The sequence below is a fragment of the Haliotis rufescens genome, unplaced genomic scaffold, assembly GCF_023055435.1.
Source record: "Haliotis rufescens isolate VD_foot unplaced genomic scaffold, xgHalRufe1.0.p SCAF_111, whole genome shotgun sequence".
Lineage (NCBI taxonomy): Eukaryota > Metazoa > Mollusca > Gastropoda > Lepetellida > Haliotidae > Haliotis > Haliotis rufescens.
Window position 1 is genome coordinate 346,232 of NW_025963793.1, and position 25,620 is coordinate 371,851.

Here is a 25,620-nt window from a genome sequence, read left to right on the forward strand (position 1 = left end):
GTGACCTCGCTCCCCAACATCCCATAAAGCCTCACACTCATTCGTTGTTTCGAGTTCTATCAAACTACTCAATTCTTTTCGTAGCTACGTGTATAAGTAATAATGACGTCTTATAGTTTTTAGCAACAATACAATAACTGCTGGACGGGTGCTAAATGGAATATTACCATAATTGTTTCGAAAATATAATAATGATTATCCGTGAGATGAGTATTCAAAGTAATGAGCTCGTGATTAAACAGAGCCGTACATCAGCGGTTAATATTTGGATAAAAAAATATATCTGGGTATGTAACTAAGCCGTGCAAGAAATGAACTGTTTTTTATCGGCACGATGAACACGACTCACGTACACCATGTGTTCATATGTACATAATGACATTGAAATGATATGTAAAAAAACAAAAAAATATGATGGTATAGACACACACGTACAAGACAATTACCGTATTCGGCGTAATAAGCGCCCATGATGCTCTAAAATTAGAAATAGCGGGCTCTTATTGGATTATATTATTCTGGTAAAGAAAAAACAGTTGAAAGATCGTAAATTTCGTGGTTTATGCTGACAGCCTGAAATGTTTATATACGACAGATATATTTTTCCAGAATTTAATTTCCCATAATTAGGGGTGCATATAACACACGAGTGCGTATTATACGCGAATAAATAAGTCTTGTTTACATTGATCAATCGGAAGGGGTGCTAATTTTAGGATTGTTCACTGGCCAATATATTAGCAAATATCTCCGTGGGCGCTTATTAGAGGGAATACGGTAAGCAATAATAAATAAATTATAAATTGATAAATAATAAGTTATGCAATAATAAATGATAAAATGTAAACTTTTAAAACTTAGAATTTGTAATACGTTCACACACTGTGCCATCCCTGACTGCCCGGCAGATTTATTCGTAGTGACCCACAATGGCGTTGCACGGTCAGCCACACAGATACGGATGGGTCAGTGAATGTCTATCCATGAAGAAACTACAATCAAAACGCCTCCCCCATACCGCCCCACCCTATCTACCCCACCCCCTAATTATATGTACTTTTACGATCATCATCCATCCTGTCACACTATAAGTTGGCCGCCGCCGGATTTATTCAGAGAAATTTGATAATTTTCATCAAACTTAGACAAAGGGTGCAAAAGTGATGGTAAATATATTTTGTCACCGCCTGTAAAATCACCGAATCAATCATCACCACAGATGCTACAAAACGGAGTGCATAGTGGTATTTTTATGATAAAACGCCCCCGCTATTAGTATCGAGGGACTTAAAGTGGCACTGATGAAATATTTACAACTGGCAGTTATAACACGTGGTAGCGAGATTTTAATGCCAAAACGGTCATATTCAATAATGGCGAGTGTTTGGGATCTCACCTCTGTGACTGCTGGAGTTGTGTTGGTGTTGTGTTGAGGTTGTGTTGAGGTTGCCATCATGTCAACCATTGTTTTATAATCCACAGCGTCATGAATAAGATATTATGTGAACTATTTTATTCCGGGTGTCAACTAATAACTGCTTTTCCCCCTTTACAAACAAATTGTGGGTAAGTGTACTTTTCATTTTGGAACATGATATGCTCAGTTTTCACTGACGCATAAGGTTTGTGGTAACAGCTCTTTGCAAGTATTTTATTGAAACAATACTATAAATGATTATTGATTATATACTCTAGGAGGGTGTTTCAAGCTGACGCGCCGTGTGTACATATTTTCTTATTGGAATCTTTCACACGATAGAACTTCGTTAAAAATATAAAATAATCTTATTGGAAAACATGTATTATTCACAGGCAACGTGACTTTAATTATCAATTGGCACTATTTTCAAGAGCTTGGTGGCAGTTTTGGCCCAAGGGGAACCCTTAAGACGATTGTGAACACTCAACCCTGAGTGTTTATGACAGTTAGCTGGTAATACACCCACAAGGAGTAATTCCAATTAAATAACAGATTTATTTTCTTTTATTCCCAACCATGATGAAATGGCCGACAATGATCATCCCAGCTATCCCCGGGCGATTATGCGGATGCCGGACCAAGGGGGTTCCTGCGTCCAATTCGACAACAAATTAGGCATCGTTATAATTCCTCTGCGCCCTCTCTCATGCTTACAATGTTCGGTCATAAAACTCCATTAGTTTTCTCCCGGTGAGTATCTTTGGACTGCCAGCTGAAACTGACAACCTATTAACCGTTATCCACGGTTCCATCGCCGACGAGGGACACACGAGTCTAAACGGCACTGTCAATTGAACAGGGAATAGTCGCCGTGTTGTCGCGATCCCGCTATAAATCTTAGTCTCTCACTGTTTACTAAATTCGTTGATGTGCTAAACCAAGGTGTGTACTTTTCGGAGTTATGCATTCAGCGTCACAGATATTTGAATTTTATGACTGAATTACTTGTCGCTCGCATTTGTTCGCGCAAGTGCCTATCGCCGGTATCGACTCCGAACGAGCTCTCCGAACGAGTGTGGGTTGGGTTAAGAATGGTCTCCGCATCTGATTAAAGGAAATGGCGTGAAAAACAGGCAGGGCTAGAGCCGAGTCCCGGTCGATTAAAGGGGTTATATGGACGGGTAGAAGGGTGGCCCCCTGGCCTATGCATTGTGTGTCGGCCGCGGAGCGATCGCAAGTCGCATATGAATAGAAGAGAAGGGGCGGCGATAGTTGAATCAATTGGCCAATCAGCGTGCGCTATTTTGTCAATATGCCGCATATAAACATGCGACTCGCGTGTACCCACTTTCACACACTGGTTCATGACTAGCTCTGTCAAAGTTTATACACATGGAATCGACAGGGTATTTTCAAACCAGTAAAGACTGAAGTGTACTGGATAGAGTCAGATAACCCGTCGTTTGACCCGACACCCAGTGCACAATCGTCAGCAGGAAGCGGACAGCCTGTGACATTGAACAATACCCGGACTGGATTGATAGTGGGAAATACTGGGACACTATGTTTCCGAATGTTTTATCGCCATCACCTCTCTACCAAAGTGTATTTCGAGCACCGGCGTTACTACATCCGAACCCATCGGTCGCCACCTCGTCAGCGTCGTTCCTCGTCGAGAACTTGCTGAGGGAGCGCTCTTCCGGGTTTCTGGCCCGACCCACCCCGACCACACCCCCGGTGTCTGTGGGGTCAGGATTCGTTCATGTCACAAGGGACCAGGACCCCATCCCTACCTCCTCATCCTCGGGAACCACACCTTACCTCAAATTCGGTGTCAGTGCCATTCTTGGGACAGATTCATCACAACAAAAGCCGATCTCAAATTCCGGTAATTATTCAACCTGATATCATACGTCATTTACACTTGAGTTTAATTGATTATTATTTGATGTAACATTCGTCTGGTTTATTCGACATGTCATTTATTTTATTTATATTGGTGAAACAAGGCCGTAGTTAACTTTAAAATATTTGTACAAGTATCAATTGTCCCCAACTTGATTCAAATAAAACTGTTTTTATAAAAAATCTAGGGGGGCAACTGCCCTCCCTGCCCCCCCGGCTGGCTACGGCACATGCGAAAGGATAACGCAGATTATTATTAAATAGAACTCAAAATCCAAACTCGTCAGGCTTATGGAATTCAACTGTTTTTCAATTATTTTGCTAATTGGCAATAGATACCGTGAGAGCGTGTAAATGCTGTTTTAAAATCTTAATGGCTTGTTGATACAAAAAGTGTAGTCTATGGAACAGATAAATACGACGCAACTAATAATGAGATATGGTACAGCAAAATGATCTTTAATATCATCCAATCTATAGTACATATCATGACGTCGACAATCTTTAAGCATGAGAATCATGCGAGTGATACATTAAATCACGCGAGTCACGTCAAAACTATTATCATAACTGGGCATTGTCATATAAACAATAAAGGTATCGTATCATGTCACGTTATTATGAATAATATTTAGTGAGTAAATATAGCAAACACGAATAGCAGTTTAAAAACTGTTAAATATAACCAGTTGAACATAGTCTTAACTCTGTTTTTAAACCCCTTACGTTTCGCTTACAGATTTCAAGTGGATAAGAATTTGTTTTGTTAGATAACTCCCTGAAAAGAAAGTTGGTTTATTTCTTTTACAATATCATTTCATATTTCAATAAATGAATTTTTATACGGCGATTCCCCATAATGAAATATATTAAACAATCAAGTAAATTCGAGAACTGTGAAACATAACTATTAATCTATATTTATTTGACGGATTTATGATGTCCCTTCAATTTTATACGTGCGTACCTGCTTTAAATTCTGTTACAGGATAAACAATTTCAAGTTGATTAAAAGAAACGTGCACAAAAACATAGACAAAATGCATTTGATTTTTAAGTGATATTTTAACTGGGCGCACGTGTCATATATATTCTGTATTGCAATTTAATTCATGTCTGAGTTCTATTTGATATACCGTTAGTTAGTGGTGCGTTTGCAATAGATTTTAATCTGGCTATCAGGTGAGTCGATACAGTTTAGTGCTAAACATATGCATTTTCATGTATATTGTAACGGTGTTATCAATGCCTGGCGTTTTTTTATGGTGGAAGGGCCACACTTGCAATTGGCATTGCACAACTAATCATACACATAACAGTATATCATTCAGACTGGATCCAATTTTTTTATCTGCCAATTGTGTGCAATAGATTTTAATGACGTTCGGTCTGTGGTAAACAATGCTGTTATTGTGTGGTAGACATATATGCTACAATCATGGAGGCTAACGGTAAATATATCTCAATGAACATAGCCAGGCAGGATGCATCAGCTGCTGATATATTGATGTGATATATGATTAGCTATACTCAGAAAAGTACTCAATGTCCTTGGAAGAAATAATGATATTTGTTTTTAAATTATGAATTCTCAAAATGTATAGTTGAGACAAATGAAACAGCAAAATCCATACGTCGTCCAGATGTACGTCAAATTGAATATCCTACTTCCAATAAACGACATATGCGTTTTTTTCTCATTGATTATTGAAGTTTATCATACTAATATGTAGCTTGATGTTTGGTTTAATTCGTTAAGAACTTTACTAGAATCCAGTTATATCCGACATCACGAATAGCTATAAACGACCCGTGGAGACTCGGGCTAGAATAGGTCTTCAGCAACCCATGCTTGCCGTAAAAGGCGATTATTCTTATCGTAAGAGGAGACTAACGGGATCGGGTGGGCAGGCTCTCTGACTTGGTTGATGCATGTCATCGTATCCCAATTGCGTGGATCGATGCTCATGGTGTAAGTCACTGGATTGTCTGGTCCAGACTCGATTATTTACAGACCGCCGTCATATAGCTGGAATATTGCTGAGTGCGGCGTTAAACAACATACAAACAATCAAACAAAGAAACATAATAGCTATACAAAAACATCTACACCCAAAACGCCAATATGCCTAGGGTACAGGGTCGTTGCGCAACCACATCTGCAACAAGCACAGCCACTAGTATTAATATATTCTGTTTATAGTGCTTACATATCTGTTAATTCTTGTACCTATGTATAAATAAGTGGTTATTGTTAGCGTTATTGGGAATTCGTGTTGATTTCTCCAAAAACATCTTGTTCATTAAAATTTGTGTTTTTCAGTGACGCACATCGGAAGTGCAGGCGGAGCGTTCACAAGCTTTGCCCCCACGCTGCACCCCCTGATCACCACCCACTGTCACAAGGCCTGTGGCCTGTCCCCCCAGGGGCTGTCGTGTCCCTCCTGTAGTCCCAGACACGGGTCCATATACGATACCCAGATCACGGGCATGCTCAGACCTCCATATCTCTCAGGTAAGCTTCATCCTCGACTGTGCATCCTTCGCCCACCCTTCCTCGTCCCTAACCGCGACCCCAGTGACACTCGCGATCATGCGCCTTTCCCACCCACGCGCTCTGTTATTGAGCCTTAGAAGTTATAAAGCCATTGCACTTTTAGTGACTTGGCAATTATTGTGGCTGTAGGATATGTGTATTATCAGTATGAGAACTTTAATTTAATGATACTTCTGTGAGGCAGGTGCCTGTATATTTGGGGACATATCTCTGTTTTAGGAGTCACTTTCCAGAGAAATATGACTCGATCATGGTGGCATACAGCTTCATACAACAGAATACAATTTTTAAATCGAGACACACACATTAAGAAGCGTTTTCTTGTCAATGTCATATTTCCATCGTGATATAACGTTTTAACGTGTCCAAATCGTCATAGGTTAATATATATATATATATATATATATATATATATATATATATATATATATCGTTTCCGAATGTCTTCTCATTACAAAACCTGGTTTCTCCGGACGATGTCATTGGGAAAGGTACTGTCCGCATTAACGGGGTTTTCTTGTCAATATTTAATGGATCTAATCAATGTCATACCTGTTCGTTGTTCGGGATAATATCTTCCATGTCCAGGACAATGAAGCATGACTATGTGTGAAATGACACGTTGCTATCATAATAGATCTAATATCATCTGCTGTTTTCCAAGATGTATCTATACTTTATTTAACCCTTCTGAATAAGTTGCATTTGAAAATTCATGAAACATCGTTTATGTTGATGCTATCACGGTTGTTCAGATGACGAACTGTTATGTCAAGCCACTCCTGTTACCTGTAATTACGGGAATGCATCTGTTTACAAAGGGGTGAAACAATTACAAAGGTAGGGGATTTTGCATCACAGACAAGTATAACAGGGTCATTATCCAGTTTAGAAATGATTAAAACTATTTCATACTTTATCGAATTTCGAGATCCAGACATGATATACAAACTTTTCATAAATTCTGAAGCATTCATCATGAACAATCATAATGAACAAAGTTAATTAAAAACATATGCATACAGTGTACCCAAGACATTAATAATTCCTGTAACACATGTTGCCGCTATATATCAATCTACCTAGATACTGTCGTTCAAATGATACATTAAAGGGTGATATTATACCATCTAATAGCTAATATTATACTCATTAACACAGTAATTGATAATCGTACGACTAGTCGACCTAAGTAGAAACTAAATAAAATCATTATTTATATAAGGCGGGGTTTTATTGTAGAATAATGCAATAATACATTAATTTGTGTTCGACGTTTGATTTATAAAACAAGTGAAAAACGTGGTTATGATGATGTAAGAGATGCCGGGTTCAACCAAATAGGCGTGTCAAATACATCTGAGTATATATTGGGCGCATGAATATGCTAAATACCCACAATGTGTTAAATATATTAGTCTAATGAATAGCAAAATTATTCGCAAATATACAAATAAATCATTTTAATGTAAACAAAAAGTTATGTATCTATGGGTAATATATGTAAAACAATCATATAACGGCGTTAGTGTGTGTTCAGCAATGGAGAAATCTTGTAGAGCGCTGTGTACTCGTTACAGCAACGAACAAACAACTCATTGTTAAAGGGTCATGTCGGGTCACGTGACTTGTCCGATAATTTGATGAATTAATCCCTCTCTTCAAAGTCTAAAAGACGTTTCCGCTCATCATCATGTGAGGATATTTAAAGTGTTTAATCTTCGGTCATTAAACAAATAAAGTTAGCAGCTTGTAAAGGCTATGTATGATTATGATTGATGTGATCAAACATCAGTTCGCTTGCTTATGCTTGTGCTGACATTGACGACGCGAAATGTACAAGAAAAGTGAACGTCGGCTGTAATGTGATCCTGTCTAATGAAAGGTGAAATTGACATTACGCGAAATATGAATAGATTGACGGTCACATCGAAAGACGAGATGTGTTTTCGACGAGTGTGGTCCCGTCGGTAGAAACTTCTATCAACGAATCCAGTGATAAAAAATGCGAAATATATTTTAAGAAGAGTTAAGTAAAATCCTTAAACGTTTTTAACCAAGTCTCGCCCTGGACCGCACCCAGACTTAATTTAAAAAACCCAACATGTTTGGGTTTTTGATATTGAAAATCAAATCGGTAATATTTAGGAATATGGAGGCGCTCGTTAAGGGATAAACTTTTATTGTTTCTGACCGTTTGGTATCTGACGGTGAGGACAAAAATAGTTAGTTAGCCATAGATGATTTCTGTATATATCGTTTTTTGACCCATAATTGTTTGTCTCATACATTCGATACGTTGTCTAGTACGCTAAAGCTCAGAGGTAACTGGGTGTGCTGTAAGACACGCTCCTGTTCAGCTTTTGTAAAAGGTCCCTTGTAAAAGACCCCGAATACAAATCGCTTCTAAAAACACGCTCTTAAAGTTGTTGTTTTAGTTATAGTTTTAACACGAACTGGACCGAACACCCCATCTAAACTAAAAACCCTTTTCATCTTCTCAAATACCCCATTAAAACCTGATACCGTTTCCGAACTGATCTACTTTTAATGAAGCAAGCGGAGTCAGCAGTAAATCTGTCCCCTATCCCCTCGTAGTCAGGAAAGGGGAGGGTGCTTCTTAACTTCGCTCCCTCTCCGAACATCCAATATGGCTTCCGTCACACAAAAACCAATTAAAACTTATTTTATACTCCCTCCTACCAGGCTATGATATCCGTTTAAATTTCTCTTTATTGTACCTTGAGTCGAATAATTTCATTTGCCTTGTATAGCTGGAGTTTTATAGCCCAGAGTATCAAAAAGGACTTTTTCGGCCTATCCGGTCACAAATTCAGGGCCAATGTCAAGCTAAACCCGATAGGTGCTAATTTTACATCACTTCAGTTTTGGTCGTGAAATAAAGACTACTTTGATATAAGATTTCACACAAAAGAGGCTATTAACGGGTAGCGAGGATACAGGTTTTCTCAGGTAATTATTTTCTTCCAATTACCACAGCAGTCGTGAGAAAGGTAGATTTTGAGACACCGAAGTTTCAACTAGAATGACATATTTGATTGACTGTGAGTACGCATTTGTTTGGGATGAAGCGGTATTCGTGTATGTGGAAAATATCAATACCATTTTTAATCCTTGGCATAACTTTTCTGTTTAATGTTTCGTTAAATATCCATAACTTAAAAAAATTCAGGTTGCTATTAATATCCATGTTGGAGATTTAAAATTTGTTTTGAAAGGAAGTGACTTAATAATCTTGAGTGTGTGAGGATAAGATGCCAATATCATTATACAAATAGGGTAAAATATAGGCCATAGAAAGTTAATCGGGTTGTCCCGTTAGGTTTCTGCTGCGTTAAAACAAATGTAGCGTGAAGTTGGCCGGAACAGGTATGTCATATCAGATCCGAGCTGGTGTCTGATTTCAGAAAAGCATAAATGAATTAGAATATAAATGATTAATAAAATTAGTCTTTGGTCCATTTCCAGGCCATTTATATGCATTATGCGGCCCGAGACGCCATAACGGGGTGATGTTGAACCCCTAATTAGACACCGGTCTGCGGAACAAAGGTCTTCACCCTTCCAATCATATTCAACCCCGATTGATTACAAACCAAAGCCTAACGGAATACCTAATTTTTCTATAAATACAGCAAATTAAACTCTGGTTAATAGTAAAGCGATTACGGTTAAACGGCGCGTTGGTTTTAACTGTGAGGTGTAATTGGCAACCAAGATGCTTGACGCAAGGTGTTGCTGATTGCTTTTGACTAAATTTCAATCAGTTCAATCAAATCGTGTAGATATAAATTAAATATTCAGATTCATCTCCCCCCTGCTGTTGTTGATGTTTTAACCACCAGTGAACTTTGTTGGACATTTGAAACTCGAGCAGCTACATCGAGCACCTGTTCGAGGTGTATGTATCGTTGAGCGGCTGTGATGGACAGATTGACAACCACGTCTGTCACGGGTGTTTCGAAACAATGTGTTATATTTGATGATCAGTGTTAATCATGTGAATGATATGCAAGTACACAATTATACAAAAACAAACACTACCGTCTTAACAGAAATGGTAGAAAGATAATAAAGACACTGAAAATTATATGAATGGACCAATGAATCTCAGTGATGACACCAGGTATTCGTAAAAGCACCAGTGCTGTTAAGTATGATAAATTTCATAATAATAATAATAACAACACAGAATAATAATGTTGATGGCGATGCTGAAAGTATTTGTTATATCAAAGCAGCAGCAACAATAATGCTAAAATGATGATGATGATGATGATGATGATGATGATGTTGCTGTTGCTGGTTTTAATGATAATAACAATATCAAGCGTTATGATATATAATGCAATCTCCAAAAGATCAAAGGGTCAGACAATACTTTATCCTGCGATCAAGTACACTTTTATGACTTACGTCATAACTGACTGACGCAAGCGTCCTCGTGCTTTGACTAAAATAGTTCAGGGCCAAGCTTTACTTTTTCACTCTACACATGAAACAAATAGAACAAAGATCATTTCAAAAGCAACATATATGTTTGTTAAACATTAAATAGACTGATATTATCTATAACAACGTTACGGTAACGTCTCCTATTGCAAAATTTAATTATTAACTTATTAATCACTATAAAAATATTTCACTTATATTTCTTTCTTCAAATTTAAATGAAAGACGGTAACATGACTTGGACACACCACTTTCATATGATACCAACCAACTTTAGAATAAAACAAACATTATTTTCCCTACATTTTTCCAGTAAAGAATCTGAAAGATTAACTATATTTAAACAACGACGACCAATCCATTTATTATTATTATTATTATTATTATTATTATTATTATCGTCGTCGTCGTCGTCATCATCATCACCATCATCATCATCATTATCATTATCATTATATTATTATTATTATTATTATTATTATTATTATTATTATTATTATCCTGACTGTGGCTCTCTATCTCCACAGCCCCACACCTACTGCCCATGTCGCCACACGCTCTGACGTTCCTGACCAACATCCGAGGAAAGCCCCGGAGGGGGATGCTGAGGAGAGCCGTGTTCTCAGACGCCCAGAGGAAGGGGCTGGAGAGGATGTTCCAGAAACAGAAATACATCAGCAAACCCGACAGGAAGAAGCTAGCGACAAAACTCGGTCTTAAAGATTCTCAGGTAAGATACTCCAACATTAACGGGGACGCCTTTTTGTAGGAGTACACATGTAAAGACTCTAGATTTATTTTGAAAAAAAATATATTCTGTTCCTGAAATTGCTGAAAATAATAGTATGTCCCGATATTTTAAACGCAAAAACCTACACTGCATATATTTATATATGGTGGATATTCTGAAAATAATGTTTAGTGCCCCGCCACACCCCCAAACCCTCCCTAAATTGTTTGGCTCCTTATTTGGGCTGCTTCGGAACATTGTCTCATGATAGACGGGACGTTTTGGTTTTTTATATGATAAAGTATATCTGTATCACGGATCTCATGCGTCTGTTCACCTGAATTTTCAGCACACTTGAACCTCTAAGAACAATGAAGTAAATTGTCTGTTTTGATAAAAGACATGTACTTATAACGAGATACAGTCTGCTTTGAAGCTCAAAATTACCACACATAGCCCTGATTACGTGGCTATTCACAAGCATTATATTTGATATAGATCTTTTCAAATCAAATTGGTTTCTTACTGTTAAGTACATACGGCTGGTAATCGCGACTGCAGTTCGCTTGCAAAAATTGCAAATTTGCAACCGAACGCAAATGATGCGGTTATTGGCCGAAACAATTAGCTTACCAAGCGAATGAAGCGATAAAGGGCGTATCAAATGTTGCGGAGCCTTTCACCTCGACAGGAAAAGCTCATCTCTGATGTTTGTGTATTAGCTTAATTACCAATCAACAACGAGAGTTTGATTGACAGCTTAATAATCAGTAATGCGGTCAGTTATGACCATGAATTCAAATAATGAATTTTTGAAATATATCTCTTGGCTGTGAACCTCCCCTATAATTCATTAAACGAGTGTTTAATACACGTTTGTGTTGCTTTTATTGTGACAAAACCTCATTATTGTATCCTTGTTGCTTCTACGCGTTTGACTGTTACAATACTTTTTGAAAATGAAGGATTCGTTTTCGTATAACTGTATATAAGTCGACACGGAAATTAATTAATAACCACATTGGTTCGATGGTCCAACGACCATAGCTAAGGGAGCAGGAAATACGATCGTTTTTATTTCATTAGAATCAAATAAAAAATATTTGGCGTGGTCATATCGGAAAGGTTCGAGCAAGCATCCACAATGAATTTGATTAAAGTATTGTGTTTTGATTTTATTGCTTCTCGTGATCTCCAATAAGAAAGAATACCGCCATGTGATACACACAGAAATGGTGGTGTAGAGTTACCCCCCTTTACAAATTCTTTCTCCACTATAAAAATCTGTTTGGTTTATGAATAAATTGAATTAGTGTGCGCGGATTCAATATTGTCCAGCGTTCAGGTAAATTCAATTAGATGAAGCCAGGGTGTGATAAACGATACACCATCACATGTAATAAAATCTCATTTATTGCTAATATTTCATTTTCTATTGCAATTTAACAATATACAGACAGCATATTGCTTGCTATATTTGAAATCCCCACTCAAGTGACGGAAACATCTGTGCTATAGCAGCAACATGAATAGCTACAATATTTAGCAATAGTTGTTTTAATTTGAAACATTATTTCATTCGACTAAATAATAGCAACATTACACCAGATATCAACCGTCATAAAATGCCGTTGGTTGCTTTTATTCACGTTTTGGAACGTTGAATGTCAAATAAGTGTCTTGATTAATAACTTTTTTTTAAAAACATACTTTCATAATGAATACGTCCCCATGTGTTCATATTTTTGGTTCTGTTTCAGGTTAAAATTTGGTTTCAAAATCGACGCATGAAATGGCGCAATTCCAAAGAAAGGGAACTACTTTCTTCTGGAGGAACTCGCGAGTCCACTTTGCCGAATAAGAACAATCCAAACCCCGATCTTAGTGACGTGAAAGAGGAAGAGTCCACTGAAGAGAGGGGGGACGAGGAGAGACATTCACCTTCTCCCGTTGAAAGTCACATTTCGAGCAATCCTACATCCCCTAATGAAATGGACACTGCCAAAGATGTGAACATTTCGGACGTTGATTCAGACGAAGAAATTAACGTATCGTGATACTCTCATGTTAAAATAGATGACATATATCACAGCGCCATATCTGTGTTAAAACAGCGAGGGCTAACTATCCTTGCAGCCTCATCAACGATTCAATCGCCCGAAAAACATTCATGACCACTCGTGTCATTCCGGGTCTTCCTGCTGGTTACGGAAATTGGCGAGTGGCGCTGAATTGGCCGAATAGTGCTAGTGGACATTGTGAACTGTGAATCATTTCAGTTGAGACAATCTACTAGGGTGTATATAGTAAATACATACCTTATTTATTACAGTATTCATACTTAGAATCTCACTGTTAGTGAGAGATACATTATTTGAGCAACATGGTCTAAATATCATTTCATTCTAATCAAACATTGACACCATTAGTACATTATCATAGTATTCCAATGATACCAAGGGTACCACCATCAAACCTTGGATGACATCATTCTGATGGTACCATTAACGACATTTACCATTACTTTTGACATGCTTAGTATTTTGTTACCCATACAGTATAGCCCGTTGTATACCCAAGATGGCTGAAAGCGTACCGGCACTACAACGAGATCCCCCAAATTATAATTTAACCAAGTTGTGCTTCCATAATAAGTACGCACATATCTTTTTTGACGTTGAGATGTTTTAGTTGGTCTGTCATACAGACATATATACAAATACAAATATATCCAATACAGCCCATGCAAGTCTATAATTGTAGGCAAGTCTAGGTTACTGCAATTTCGCTGAATAAGAAGAAAGTTTCTGGGCTCCTTTTTATTATATTTTATTAAGATAATTTACTGTTTTGTTTCTTTAAAATATGTTCATTTCAGAGACTAAATGTTAGTCTAGGTTATAGTCTTAACAGATTGATAATTATAAATGCAATATTACATACACCATATTATAACATAATATGCCATTATAACATTCTTAACGCTAATTATTAATTGGTGGGAAGAAGACGTGCATTTTAGACATGTGGCAGATCTCAATAGTGATAACGTCAGTGAATTGTGTTGAATTCAATTGAATTTACACAGTTCTACTTATACCATTAACGGCTTTAGTTGGTCAAATGAAAATACAGACTATGATATTTGTTAGTTAATATATTAAATATATGTATAACTTGTAAGGGTACCATTGCTTAACTTATTGTAAGGGAAGTTATTGTGATACTTGATGACTTTACTAAGTTTAGCCGTTTAGATTGTACGTTTATTGCTCTGTTATCAGAATAGTTGCATGTGACAGACAGTCATCGAATTCATTTTTTAATGTCTCTTTCTTTTACAGCAGGTATAGTAGGGAACGGTTTCTAAGAATATACTTAATTACACAAGTCAATTGTCGCTTGTGTTAACATATCAACTCGTCGCTGTATGACGGTGACCTCTATTATACCAACCATTGAAAAGTACGAAAGCTTAATGGTGCCACTTTGGTAGCGTATGTATATATTTTTAAATCGAAATTTCGAGTTTTTGAGATAAACTTAAAAAACGAGAAAATATTCGAAGTGACGAGAAAAACTCGTTGTTTCTAAAAAATAATTGAAATAACGAGAAAATAGTAACGATAAATATCGATTTAAATAAAACCATATGCTACCAAAATGGCACCATTAGGCTTTCGTAGAAAAGTCCTATCTGCTATAGTTACAATTAATTGAGCATCACGAATGTATATAACATTGCCCAAAATCAAACGAATCATGAAATTAACGTTCTGTGTGTTCTAAGCCCTGATGCACTCCCAGATTTACCTCATGGAAATACAACAACATTCTTTGTATTTCTTAATGTAAATCTGGATCGTTGCACAGATTAAATATGCTAGTGATTGCACCAAGGCGCCATCTGCTTTAGAGTACGATACGTCAGCACTTGTAGGTATGTTTGACGTTTCAGTAATCACCATCACCCGCTACTGTTACTTGAATAAGGTAATCATAAATCATAATCGATTTTTCGGCACTCCATCCGTACCTGACACATACATTAAAATGATGAAATGTATTGCCAATACAGATCAGCATAAAACAAAATTCCTTCAATAAACGCAGGTTATTGTGGGCTCATTAAAGACACATGTTAGAAGTCTAGTGATTTATCACATTGCGTGAACATTTATCCGGGTTCATAAATGATTATTGTGTGCTTGGTTTGTAACATCTGGACAGAGTAAACTTTGATATGGATTTCAAATGACACGCCTATATGAAATATAAGGCACAAAGCCCACGAGTCCTAGCAGAGATGAAAGGTCAATGGTTTCTCTGTCATAATATACAATGCGTGCTCAGACAATACTTTTTTTTTATCTGAATAGTGAATATAGATTATAATTAATGTTGTATAAATTTCAGAGTCAATACATTCAACGCACAAGGCCGAACACAATTAGTGTTATCATACCTGATCAATTATTTTTTGATATTCAAATTGTGTTTCAGTAGTCTATTATTCCCTTTGTTATTGATGCAAAAAGTATCTTGGTACAGAAAAAACTTAGATGAAATAGTTGTAATGGGAAAATAACGCAACAAAGCATTAATCAAAGGGACGTGTATAAGACAAACTTCAAACAGTTTAAAGTTTTACAATGTTTGTTGTTATACCGTGTTTTTTTTGCAAAGTGACTCAAATCACATATCAATCACTGCACAAAAATTAATTAAGTATTCATTATTCTATGTCATATGTGTAACAAAATACGGAGATCAGTGTGATACATATCAATAGTTGGATGTGTCAGTTAAGGGATAGCTATCTAGATGAAAAATACTGTGTAATAATCTTATGTAGAAAATCAGTCCGAAGATAGAGTTAATGAATTGAATGTTTCACCAAATAGCTGTATTGTATTTCTCCAAAAAACTATTTGGAGGATATAGTTCTTTAGATACTGGAATAACCCATGAACATCTGTTAATGATACCTGTCCTTGGTGTAATAGTGGGGGTATGCATTGTCATGGAAACCTTAATATGTGTTCCAAAGGGATTGGGGTGGAATCATGGTATACGACACTGCTCACCTAGCATATTAAATAATATCTCAGTGAAGGATGATGCAAATGTGTAGACTATTATAGTATCGGCGTTATGGGTCAGTCATTTACCGTTTTAGATGTGGATGGAATAACGTCCAGGGAAGTAAGAAACATCGAAAATTATGACCGAGGTTTTCTGTGTGTGATTCTCTGCTCGTCTCCACTGTCACTATCAAATATCATTGACTTATCACCTCTGTGTTCTGTTCACGTGGTTGGTCAGCACCAACTATGCCATATCAGTTGTCTATGGATTGTATATAAGAAATTATTTTTGTATCCATGATGTCCGTTTTGTTGTTGAAATTTGATTGCTCTTCCAATCTCCAAATGATTGAAGCGTTGTGATGCAGTGCTATGTATAGGTTATTCATGTATATATGATGTCAAATTTGCTTACTGTCAGCATTCATATGAAATATGAATAAAATGTCTCTAATAACAAGATCATTTTTCGTTTGTTTCTACAACTGAATAGGTAACAGAGCGGATGTAGGTACCAGTTATTTATAGTTATATACACCACCAATGGGTGATTCGATCCCGGACGCGTCATATTGTTTGTTTTGTTTGTTTGTTGTTTAACGCCGCACTCAGCAATATTACAGCTATATGACGGCGGTCTGTAAATAATCGAGTCTGGACCAGACAATCAAATGATTGACATCATGAGCATCGATCCACGCAATTGGGATCAATGACACGCATCAATGAAAGTCTGACCACCCGATCCCGTTAGTCGCCTTTTACGACAAGCATAATCGCCTTTTAAGACAAGCATTGGTTGCTGAAGATCTATTCTACCCCGATCTTCACGGGGTAGATGGTACGTGTAATTATCTTGACGTTAAACCCCATTCCATCTCACCATCATAGGTTATACAGCATCGAATCTTAATACTGTTTGTTTATTTGTTGTTTAACGCCGCACCCCGCAATGTTCAGCGGTATGACGACGACCTGAAAATAATCGAGTCTGGACAACACAATCCAGTGATTGATATTATGAGCAATCCTCACCGTCGGGGTATAATGGCAGGCTGTCAACCATATCATCAGTCTGATCACCCGATCAATTCATTCGCATCTTAAGACAGCATAGGGGTATCTTTGGATATCGTTATAACAGTTTTTTACGTTCGTTCCCTACTTAGACTTGTACCATATGTCCCCATGTTTTTCAAAAGAACAACTGACTAACCTTGTTAGCGTTTGTGACGGGTGGGACAGTATACGTTCTTTTTTTCGCGAGCATCTGGTATAACCACTGTAGTAATTCATAAACACATGATTGTGATAAGGTCGGGGCTGTACAAGTGACTCTGCTTTTAGTGAAGATATTGAAGATTATGGAAATGTTTTTGTCGTTTTTATTGATTGTACTGCCCGTATGTCTCTCTCCCATTGGGCAACAGCGATGGACATAGAATACTAGGATGTGGAATAGAAAAATATGTCAATGTTTTGTAATTAAATAATTTGTAACCAACACGTGCCCAAAAATGAATTTTACACCCAAACAATAATCTAATAAAGACTTATTTCTGCTAAATGATATAATTGATAAAAGCAGTTCCCCAAACTACTGAACGTCTATGCTCTTTTAGATTTTTTCGTAAATCATTTAAAAAAATGCCCTTCTAGTGCATCACATGATAATGAGGTGTATCCTCTCGAAACATGATTGGCATTAATGATCCTTTCGCAAGATTTGTTTATTGTAATCATTTAACATGCCAGGTTGCCGACAATGACAATGTAGCTTTCTTTACGACGTGCCAGCAGGCACCATGTAACAATGCGCAATCTTATTGTGTGGCTTTCTATGTACCCTTGGTTAGTCAATTTGATTTCTGGTATAAATATTGACAAACAAACCACCTGTTTCCCTTAAGCTTCGTTTAATGACCATTGGCGTCGTGATTTGGACCAAACACCTTTTGCGACCAACTTTACCTGACCTCGTTTCTTTCTTTGAACTTCTTTCTGTTGTTGAATTATGAGAAACACGTGCTTGCCTAGTGTCTCAAGTAACAGGTTTGTGTGACAGACACAAAAACTGGCTCTTATTGCTTTATCTTCGAACATAAATTGAAGAGATTGATATTAACCGTTCAATGATGAACAAAAAAAGATGTCATTTCGTAAGTAAGTTTTATGAACTCGAAACATGTTGGCATAAAATACTGGTAGTTTCCACACGTTCTTTTCATATTTGATATTAGTTTATCAGTAGGTCATCGATTTCTTATCAGTTCATAGGTCATGCTCATTTCAATGTGAAATCTCGATCGTGCTGCAGTCCCCTCGCTTGATATTGATTATGGCAGTCTCGCGAAACTCTCTACACCGACGTTCTGTGTTAACCATCCTCTCTCACTCTCTTACTTTCACGCTCTCCCTCTCTTACTTTCACCCACTCTCTTACTTTCACTCTCTCCCCTCTCTTACTTTCACCCACTCTCTTACTTTCACTCTCTCCCCTCTCTTACTTTCACCCCCTCTCTTACTTTCACTCTCTCCCCTCTCTTACTTTCACCCACTCTCTTACTTTCACTCTCTCCCTCTCTTACTTTCACCCACTCTCTTACTTTCACTCTCTCCCTCTCTTACTTTCACCCACTCTCTTACTTTCACTCTCTCCCTCTCTTACTTTCACTCTCTCCCCTCTCTTACTTTCACCCACTCTCTTACTTTCACTCTCTCCCCTCTCTTACTTTCACCCACTCTCTTACTTTCACTCTATCCCTCTCTTACTTTCACCCACTCTCTTACTTTCACTCTATCCCTCTCTTACTTTCACCCACTCTCTTACTTTCACTCTCTCCTTCTCTTACTTTCACCCACTCTCTCAGTTACAAAAACAAAGGCTAACAGTTGTATATTAAATTATATCTGCAAATGAAAATGCGGAATAACGCGTTTATTACCCTAATAGAAAAATGCTAATTATGTCAATGTAAACAAGATTAAATTGTTTTATAAAAACATAGACACTTGCATACGTGTTAATTGCCTTGCCCGCTACGAAACGTTATCGCTTGATGGATGCACAGGGCGTCAGTATCCCTAAGGCTATTTGTCATAGATTAGCACCCTTTGTGACTGCTTATCATTCTCGCGTAGTTTCCAGTTAATATGCCCGGTTAAGGCACTCCGGTTGAGGATATTTGGACACCGACTTACAACATGTTTAGGTTATAGCTTTTAACGATAATAGGAGCGATCAAAAGCGCTTTTCACTGTAAATTGGCCCTCTATCCGGACGTAACACCAATATTGGCCGTCATGTGTTGTAGAATTGTTTGACAAGTAAACCAACCGTTTTGTACGGATTTAATCCGGTCTTTAGTCGGCTCGGGGAAACGGATGCTTTGGTTTGAGAACAAGACACACATACCTGTATACAAGAGATTCTCTACAAGTGCAGCATGAATTCTGGCAGATTTAGGTACTGGTCATTTATTACATGGGGGAGGGGGAGGAGGGTTGATTGGTCTCAGGACTGTATATTTTGCTACCCCCCCACCCCGCTCCCCCCACCCCCCTCCCCCCGATTGTATGTAACATTTTTTTCATGGTCTCCCACATGTACATTTTTTCATGACACCCCCTCCTTGAAATAAATGACCGGTCCCCAAATTATGTTTGAATTTAAAACTTTTTTTAATAAAATAGAACTGTGTCATTTTTCATGAATACATATATAAGATATATTATGGCACGTGTTGGAAAGGGATTAGATGGTGTTAACTGGTGAACGAAATCACAAATGATAAACTTTTAGAAATGACTAAAATACCAATCTCATGCATGTATTATGTAAATATAACACGGCAATAACCAGTCTCGCTTATCTTACGAAACAGATCCCACTGGGCTTAAAGGCAAATTTGTGGGGGAATTCGAATGAATGGATCACTGAAAATAATATGAATGGATCACTGAAAATAATATGAATGGATCACTGAAAATAATATGAATGGATCCCTGAAAATAATATGAATGGATCACTGAAAATAATATGAATGGATCCCTGAAAATAATATGAATGGATCACTGAAAATAATATGAATGGATCCCTGAAAAAAATATGAATGGATCACTGAAAATAATATGAATGGATCCCTGAAAATAATAGGAATGGATCACTGAACATCAGTAATGGCACCAGGTGTTCGCGGAAAGGGAAAGAAAACTTTTATTACATGTGCCATTCCCAACACAGACATCGGTCACATACTTAGGTGACCTAAATTCGTCCACGATCGATCGACAGAGTGCTTCATTTTCGGAAGGTGGAAATGCATCAGATGTGAACATAATGAGTCGATGAGATAACATCATATTTATTGCGTATATATACCAAGTGATATTTTCACCCGCTCCTATATTGCGTGCGCTAGCTCTGATTGGTGTTACCGTGTAAAACTGCCAGGACCTGCCACCTCCACCAGGATCTACCACCTCCCCAGACAAATATGAAACCAAATGGTCCACAATATTAGCATTTATTGTTACAACAGATGTTAGAATCGCCCTTGCACGTAATTTTCCCTCGAGGCTATTTGTCCAAAAGCAAGAACAAGAGGTTGATTAATGACCACAGGCAAAACATTGTCCGATTGCACACAGATGGGACTTCTGAGTAATGGTCAAAGGATCTTTCACCTTTTTATCAAGACTCTCTCACTTTTTCTCGCTTCATTTTGCCGTGGACCGTTCATCCATTGTGTGTCTTATTGTAAGCCTTCCGTTGATGAATGTCCACCCCAAACAGCGTGATTCAGGGGTACGGATCTTAGAACACTGAAACCGATCGCTTCTCCCTCGACGCGCCATTCGTCTGGGCATTTAGGGGAGAATGTGGCGTTATATTGTGTTAACAATGAGTACAGAGATCGCCTTTCATATCATATACAATTTGGCCATGCAGCCCTAAACGCGGTAATCTGTTCTGAAATTGGAATAAAAGGCTCTTTTCTTTCAAACATGATCCAATCGGTGAAACGCGTGTACGGGCATAAAAGCCCCTTGCCGTGGCCTTCTTAGCACGATAAAAGTCATACCTATGATATGTCTTCATTAAAGCTCATCGGTTATTATATGTTTGGGGACCCCTCGCCCTAAATATTTAGGCAAGGGATTTATCAATTAACTAGGCATGCAGAACCTTGGAAATGGCAAGGTGAGCCTGTTTCGTGAATGTAAACAAATCTGTTAGGTAAACGGCTATTTGTGGTTAGGGGACCAACGAGAGATAAATTGTCTCCTGGGGAGGCTCTCATGTTCCTTTAATAGACCGACACCCTCAGAGACTTGACCAGCACCCCTGACTGAAGATTTAGCGCCGTCAATACACCCCTTTAAGGCATCTCGTATCTGACATCGGGGCCAGTAAATTTCTATTTTAGATGGCGTTGATATTGTTCACGGACAGTTAAATATTAGGCGACTTGGACAATAAATCTAATTTGAAGGGTTATTTTGACAAGTACTTGCCAGTATGCTTTCTTATTCAGATCAATAATTGGTTATTTGTGAATGTCGATTAGCGTTCACCCTGCTGTCGAAGCCTAGACAGCAGTTCGCAATCGCCACTTCACATTCAGTGTCTACGTCAACATTACCATTGTTAACACAATTCTGTTATGTAGAAATTACGACAGTTTAATAAATAATAATTTTAAGGTCAATCGTGTTTGGCTACACTCAAAAGCAAACACAGAAAGGCGTGAACCCTGGAATCAATTAATTAATCATCGTCCTTTCCATGGCAATGCACATTACAATCGCTCTGCTCATTTTAAACAATGCACACACATGTTGCAGTTCGATATGGCTTTCTGTAGCAAAATGATAACTTTTGTTAGTGTTTGTACATATTAACACAGCACGCGCTAAAAATATAAAGGTAGTATAAAGGATCTGAGGAATCACATTTAAATTAAATCCATAAATTCAAGGATTCGTGACGCCATAAAATATGCACTGGAGGCCTATCTGGTAGGGATCAACACCGGTATGCTGTAGGTGTATTAACTTTTTTCTGACAACAATGAAAATAACACGACAAATTAATTCTTTGTTAAACGAAAACACGAATCCCCGGCCTGATTTTCAGCAGTGAGTGTGGACACGTCCAAAGGACGCAATTCGTTGTGCAGAGCTGCCTCCCTTGGGCACGCCAGAAACCTATGATTCTGGGTTCGAATCCCGGTTCGACAAGTTTATGTTTCTAGGTCTGTCAGCACCATACCCGTGCTCGTGGGTTTCACCGAAGTGGTAAACGTCTGAGGCCTGCATCACTTTGGGCTTTCCTCCAAAATTCAGCTGGCACGTTGAGCTATTATTGTAAAACTGTTCAAAACGGCGTTAAAGCCAACGACTTAGAGGTTTACCCGTCCCCCCCTCCCCACACACACACACACACACACCTCGCCCCGATATAATTTTTATGATACAGCTGCAATACTGCCGGCGTAAAGAAATATATAAGTATGGTCATTATGTTGGGGCCAGGATCGTAACATACATTTCAAATTTCGTCCTACGGGCTGGTATTCATTTTTTTATCCTGGTGTTATCAATACTATTTAGAAAATACTTTTGTACTTTCATATATGTACTTTACTAAGAAAGTGTTATCCCAAATATTACATTTGCTACATTTCACCACTTTCTAAATGTCATCGTGTGTCATAGCTTTCGGCCATGGGAGCCTTGCCAATTTACACATGACAGGGGATACACAAAGTACGTGATCTAGACTACCTTGTCGTACTTTCATTTTTTGTGGAAGCCTCGTTGGCTGAGTGGGTTAGATCGCTGACTTTGTGTGCTGGCGATTAGGTGCCTCACTCTGGCAGAGTGGGTTCGAATCCCGGACTGGACTCAACCCCCAAAAGTACTAGAATCTGTACTTTACTAAGAAAGCGTTATCCCAAATATTACATTTGTTACATTTGACCACTTTCTAAATGGTATTGTGTGTCAAACATATATCATGTAAGTAAGTGTCAAGACAAGGTGTCCAACCTTATGCCTTACTTATCAACAAAGTCAAATGAATATTGCCCATAAATGATACCAGAAAGATGAACAAGCATTCAAACTTGAAATTAAATTTTACAACAAAAAAGCTGAAAAAGCTTCTATTTTCGCTTTAAACATTTAACTGTTGTTTAACAAAATACTGTTGTTGCATAATGATTTGTATGTTGCCTCTGTTATATCAATAAAGAAATTACTAACATAAATGATGTTAAGAGTCGTGGTCTGGAGGTATTCCATGAACAGACATAGGCACATAGCTACTTATGAAGTATAACTTTACATACTGGCTCTGTATATCTAACTTAATTCCAAACGATGTATATAGCATGACACAAATGGAGCCAATCCTTGAGAACTAGTTGGGTAGTTATATACAGTCATCAATCGGCCATCAGCGTGCGCCGTTATTCTTACAGGTCACGTGAAAGGGAAACGTCAAGAAACTTCAAACGCATTCTTGAAAATATGTTTAAATAATATTCTGTGGTCATATGGTAGAGTAATTCACTGTGCACAGTTGCCTCCCTTGGCTATTCCAGGATAGGCTTATTCGCGGTTATGATTCTTGTTTTGTCATCACTTTAACCATGCAAGTGACTATTACCAAAGTGGCAAAGTCTACAATCTGCAACACTTTCCTCACGCCGTGATAATACTGACAATCCTCGGGGTAACACTCATCTCACCCACTATTTGCAGGGCGGTCGGGTAGCCTTGTGGTTAAAGCGTTCGCTCGTCACGCCGAAGACCCGGGTTCGATTCCCGACATGGGTACAATGTGTGAAGCCCATTTCTGGTGTCCCCCGCCGTGATATTGCTGGAATATTGCTAAAAGCGGCGTAAAACCATACTCACACACTCACTCACTGTTTGCACACTCCATTCGAAACAAATTGCAAAAAAGGTCTACACATACGTTGTCTATATCTTAAGGGAGCGGTACGCTCGGACGATGCATTGATTATAGGTGTATAAGTACTTCTTACACACCTGTGGTTAAAAAACCCGTTCGAGATGGTACTGGTATTAAACATTGATGTGAGATCGAACTCCGGGTCTGTGATATGCTGCTCCATGGTGATGACCTGAGGTCAGATTATGACGGACCTCTTTCCTGTTTGTAATTCATTGATAAGTTTATCTTGCTTCAGTCGTATTCACCGTCGCCTCGTTTTCGTTCTTTTGATACGTTTTTTGTAAGATAAACGGTATCGGACAGACACTCGTGTAGTATCAAGTCTTTGAAAGGCAGTTATAAGTGATACACACAAGGAAGAGATTTCACGGAGGTCAACTTCTTTATTATGAGGAACACAGCGTTTCGGAGTATATATATACTTACTCCTTCATCAGGCGAATATCCAATGAGACCAAAAAAACTACAAGACGCCATTGACATCAGGAGGCACCAACCAGCCATGACTAGGGAAACTATTTGCACAGTGCTTGGGATTTATTGCTTTGATCATTGTCGGTGTTAGTTATCCAGCTGGCTTCCATTTGTCCATTGCCATTTCCATTCTATTACCTATCACTGCTAATTACCCCCGGCTCCCGTTTGCCCATTGCCCATTGCCTATTACCAATCAGTAATAATACATAGAGAGGATATTACACGAGTGTTCAATTCCGGTATTTAGACACTCGTGTCGTTAACATAGTATGACATGAACACTCATATACTGTTCTATTTATTACCAAAGAAGATGTCTACATACAGAGACAAGTTTTAGCGTTGACCTATAAGGACAGCACGTCGCAACAGCAGCGGAAACACAATTTGTCGAATGACGTCAACAATCTACAGCTATGACGTCGTCGTGTGACGTAATTCGACATCAAATCACAATAAGATTCGAATAACGTCAAAAATGCCTTCCGGGTGGCAGAAACAATACACTGTTGTCTCGTGACGTGATATGACCCTAGGGCCCTTGTAGGTAATAAATATATGTTCTCTGCCTCATAGCTCATTTATTCGCCTGATGAAGAAGTAGGTATATACTCCGAAACGTAGGAAGTCGACATCCATAAATTCTCTGCCTTACTCGTGTAATTTTGTGGACCGCCTCCGTGGTCTAATGGTAGAGTGTCCGCCCGGAGAGCGGAAGGTCCGGGGTTCGATCCCCAGCCGCTTCATACCTAAAGACGTTAAAAGATGGTACTTGTTGTTACCCTGGCACTCGGCATTAAGGGGCTAAAACAAGGACTGGTCGGCTCGGAGTCAGTATACTGTGTCTGAGAGGGGTATTCGTGTTAAACTGCGGCATGGTATCTCAGTGGGCTAGCACTATAAATCGGCATCAGTCCGGACAAGTACAAGCAGCCACACACACACACACACACACACACGTGCATGCACGTCGCTATATAAGTG

General features: G+C 38.3%; 1 protein-coding gene across 1 annotated transcript; it reads left to right on the plus strand.

Moving 5' to 3' along the window:
- Positions 1 to 2,714: 2,714 nt before the first annotated feature.
- Positions 2,715 to 16,632, plus strand: LOC124151313 (homeobox protein DBX1-A-like). The gene is made up of 4 exons (XM_046523716.2): positions 2,715 to 3,308; positions 5,649 to 5,840; positions 10,883 to 11,085; positions 12,846 to 16,632. Exons 1-4 carry the CDS (start codon positions 2,984 to 2,986, stop codon positions 13,140 to 13,142), a joined length of 1,017 nt encoding a protein of 338 aa, XP_046379672.1. The 5' UTR covers positions 2,715 to 2,983; the 3' UTR covers positions 13,143 to 16,632.
- Positions 16,633 to 25,620: the final 8,988 nt, after the last annotated feature.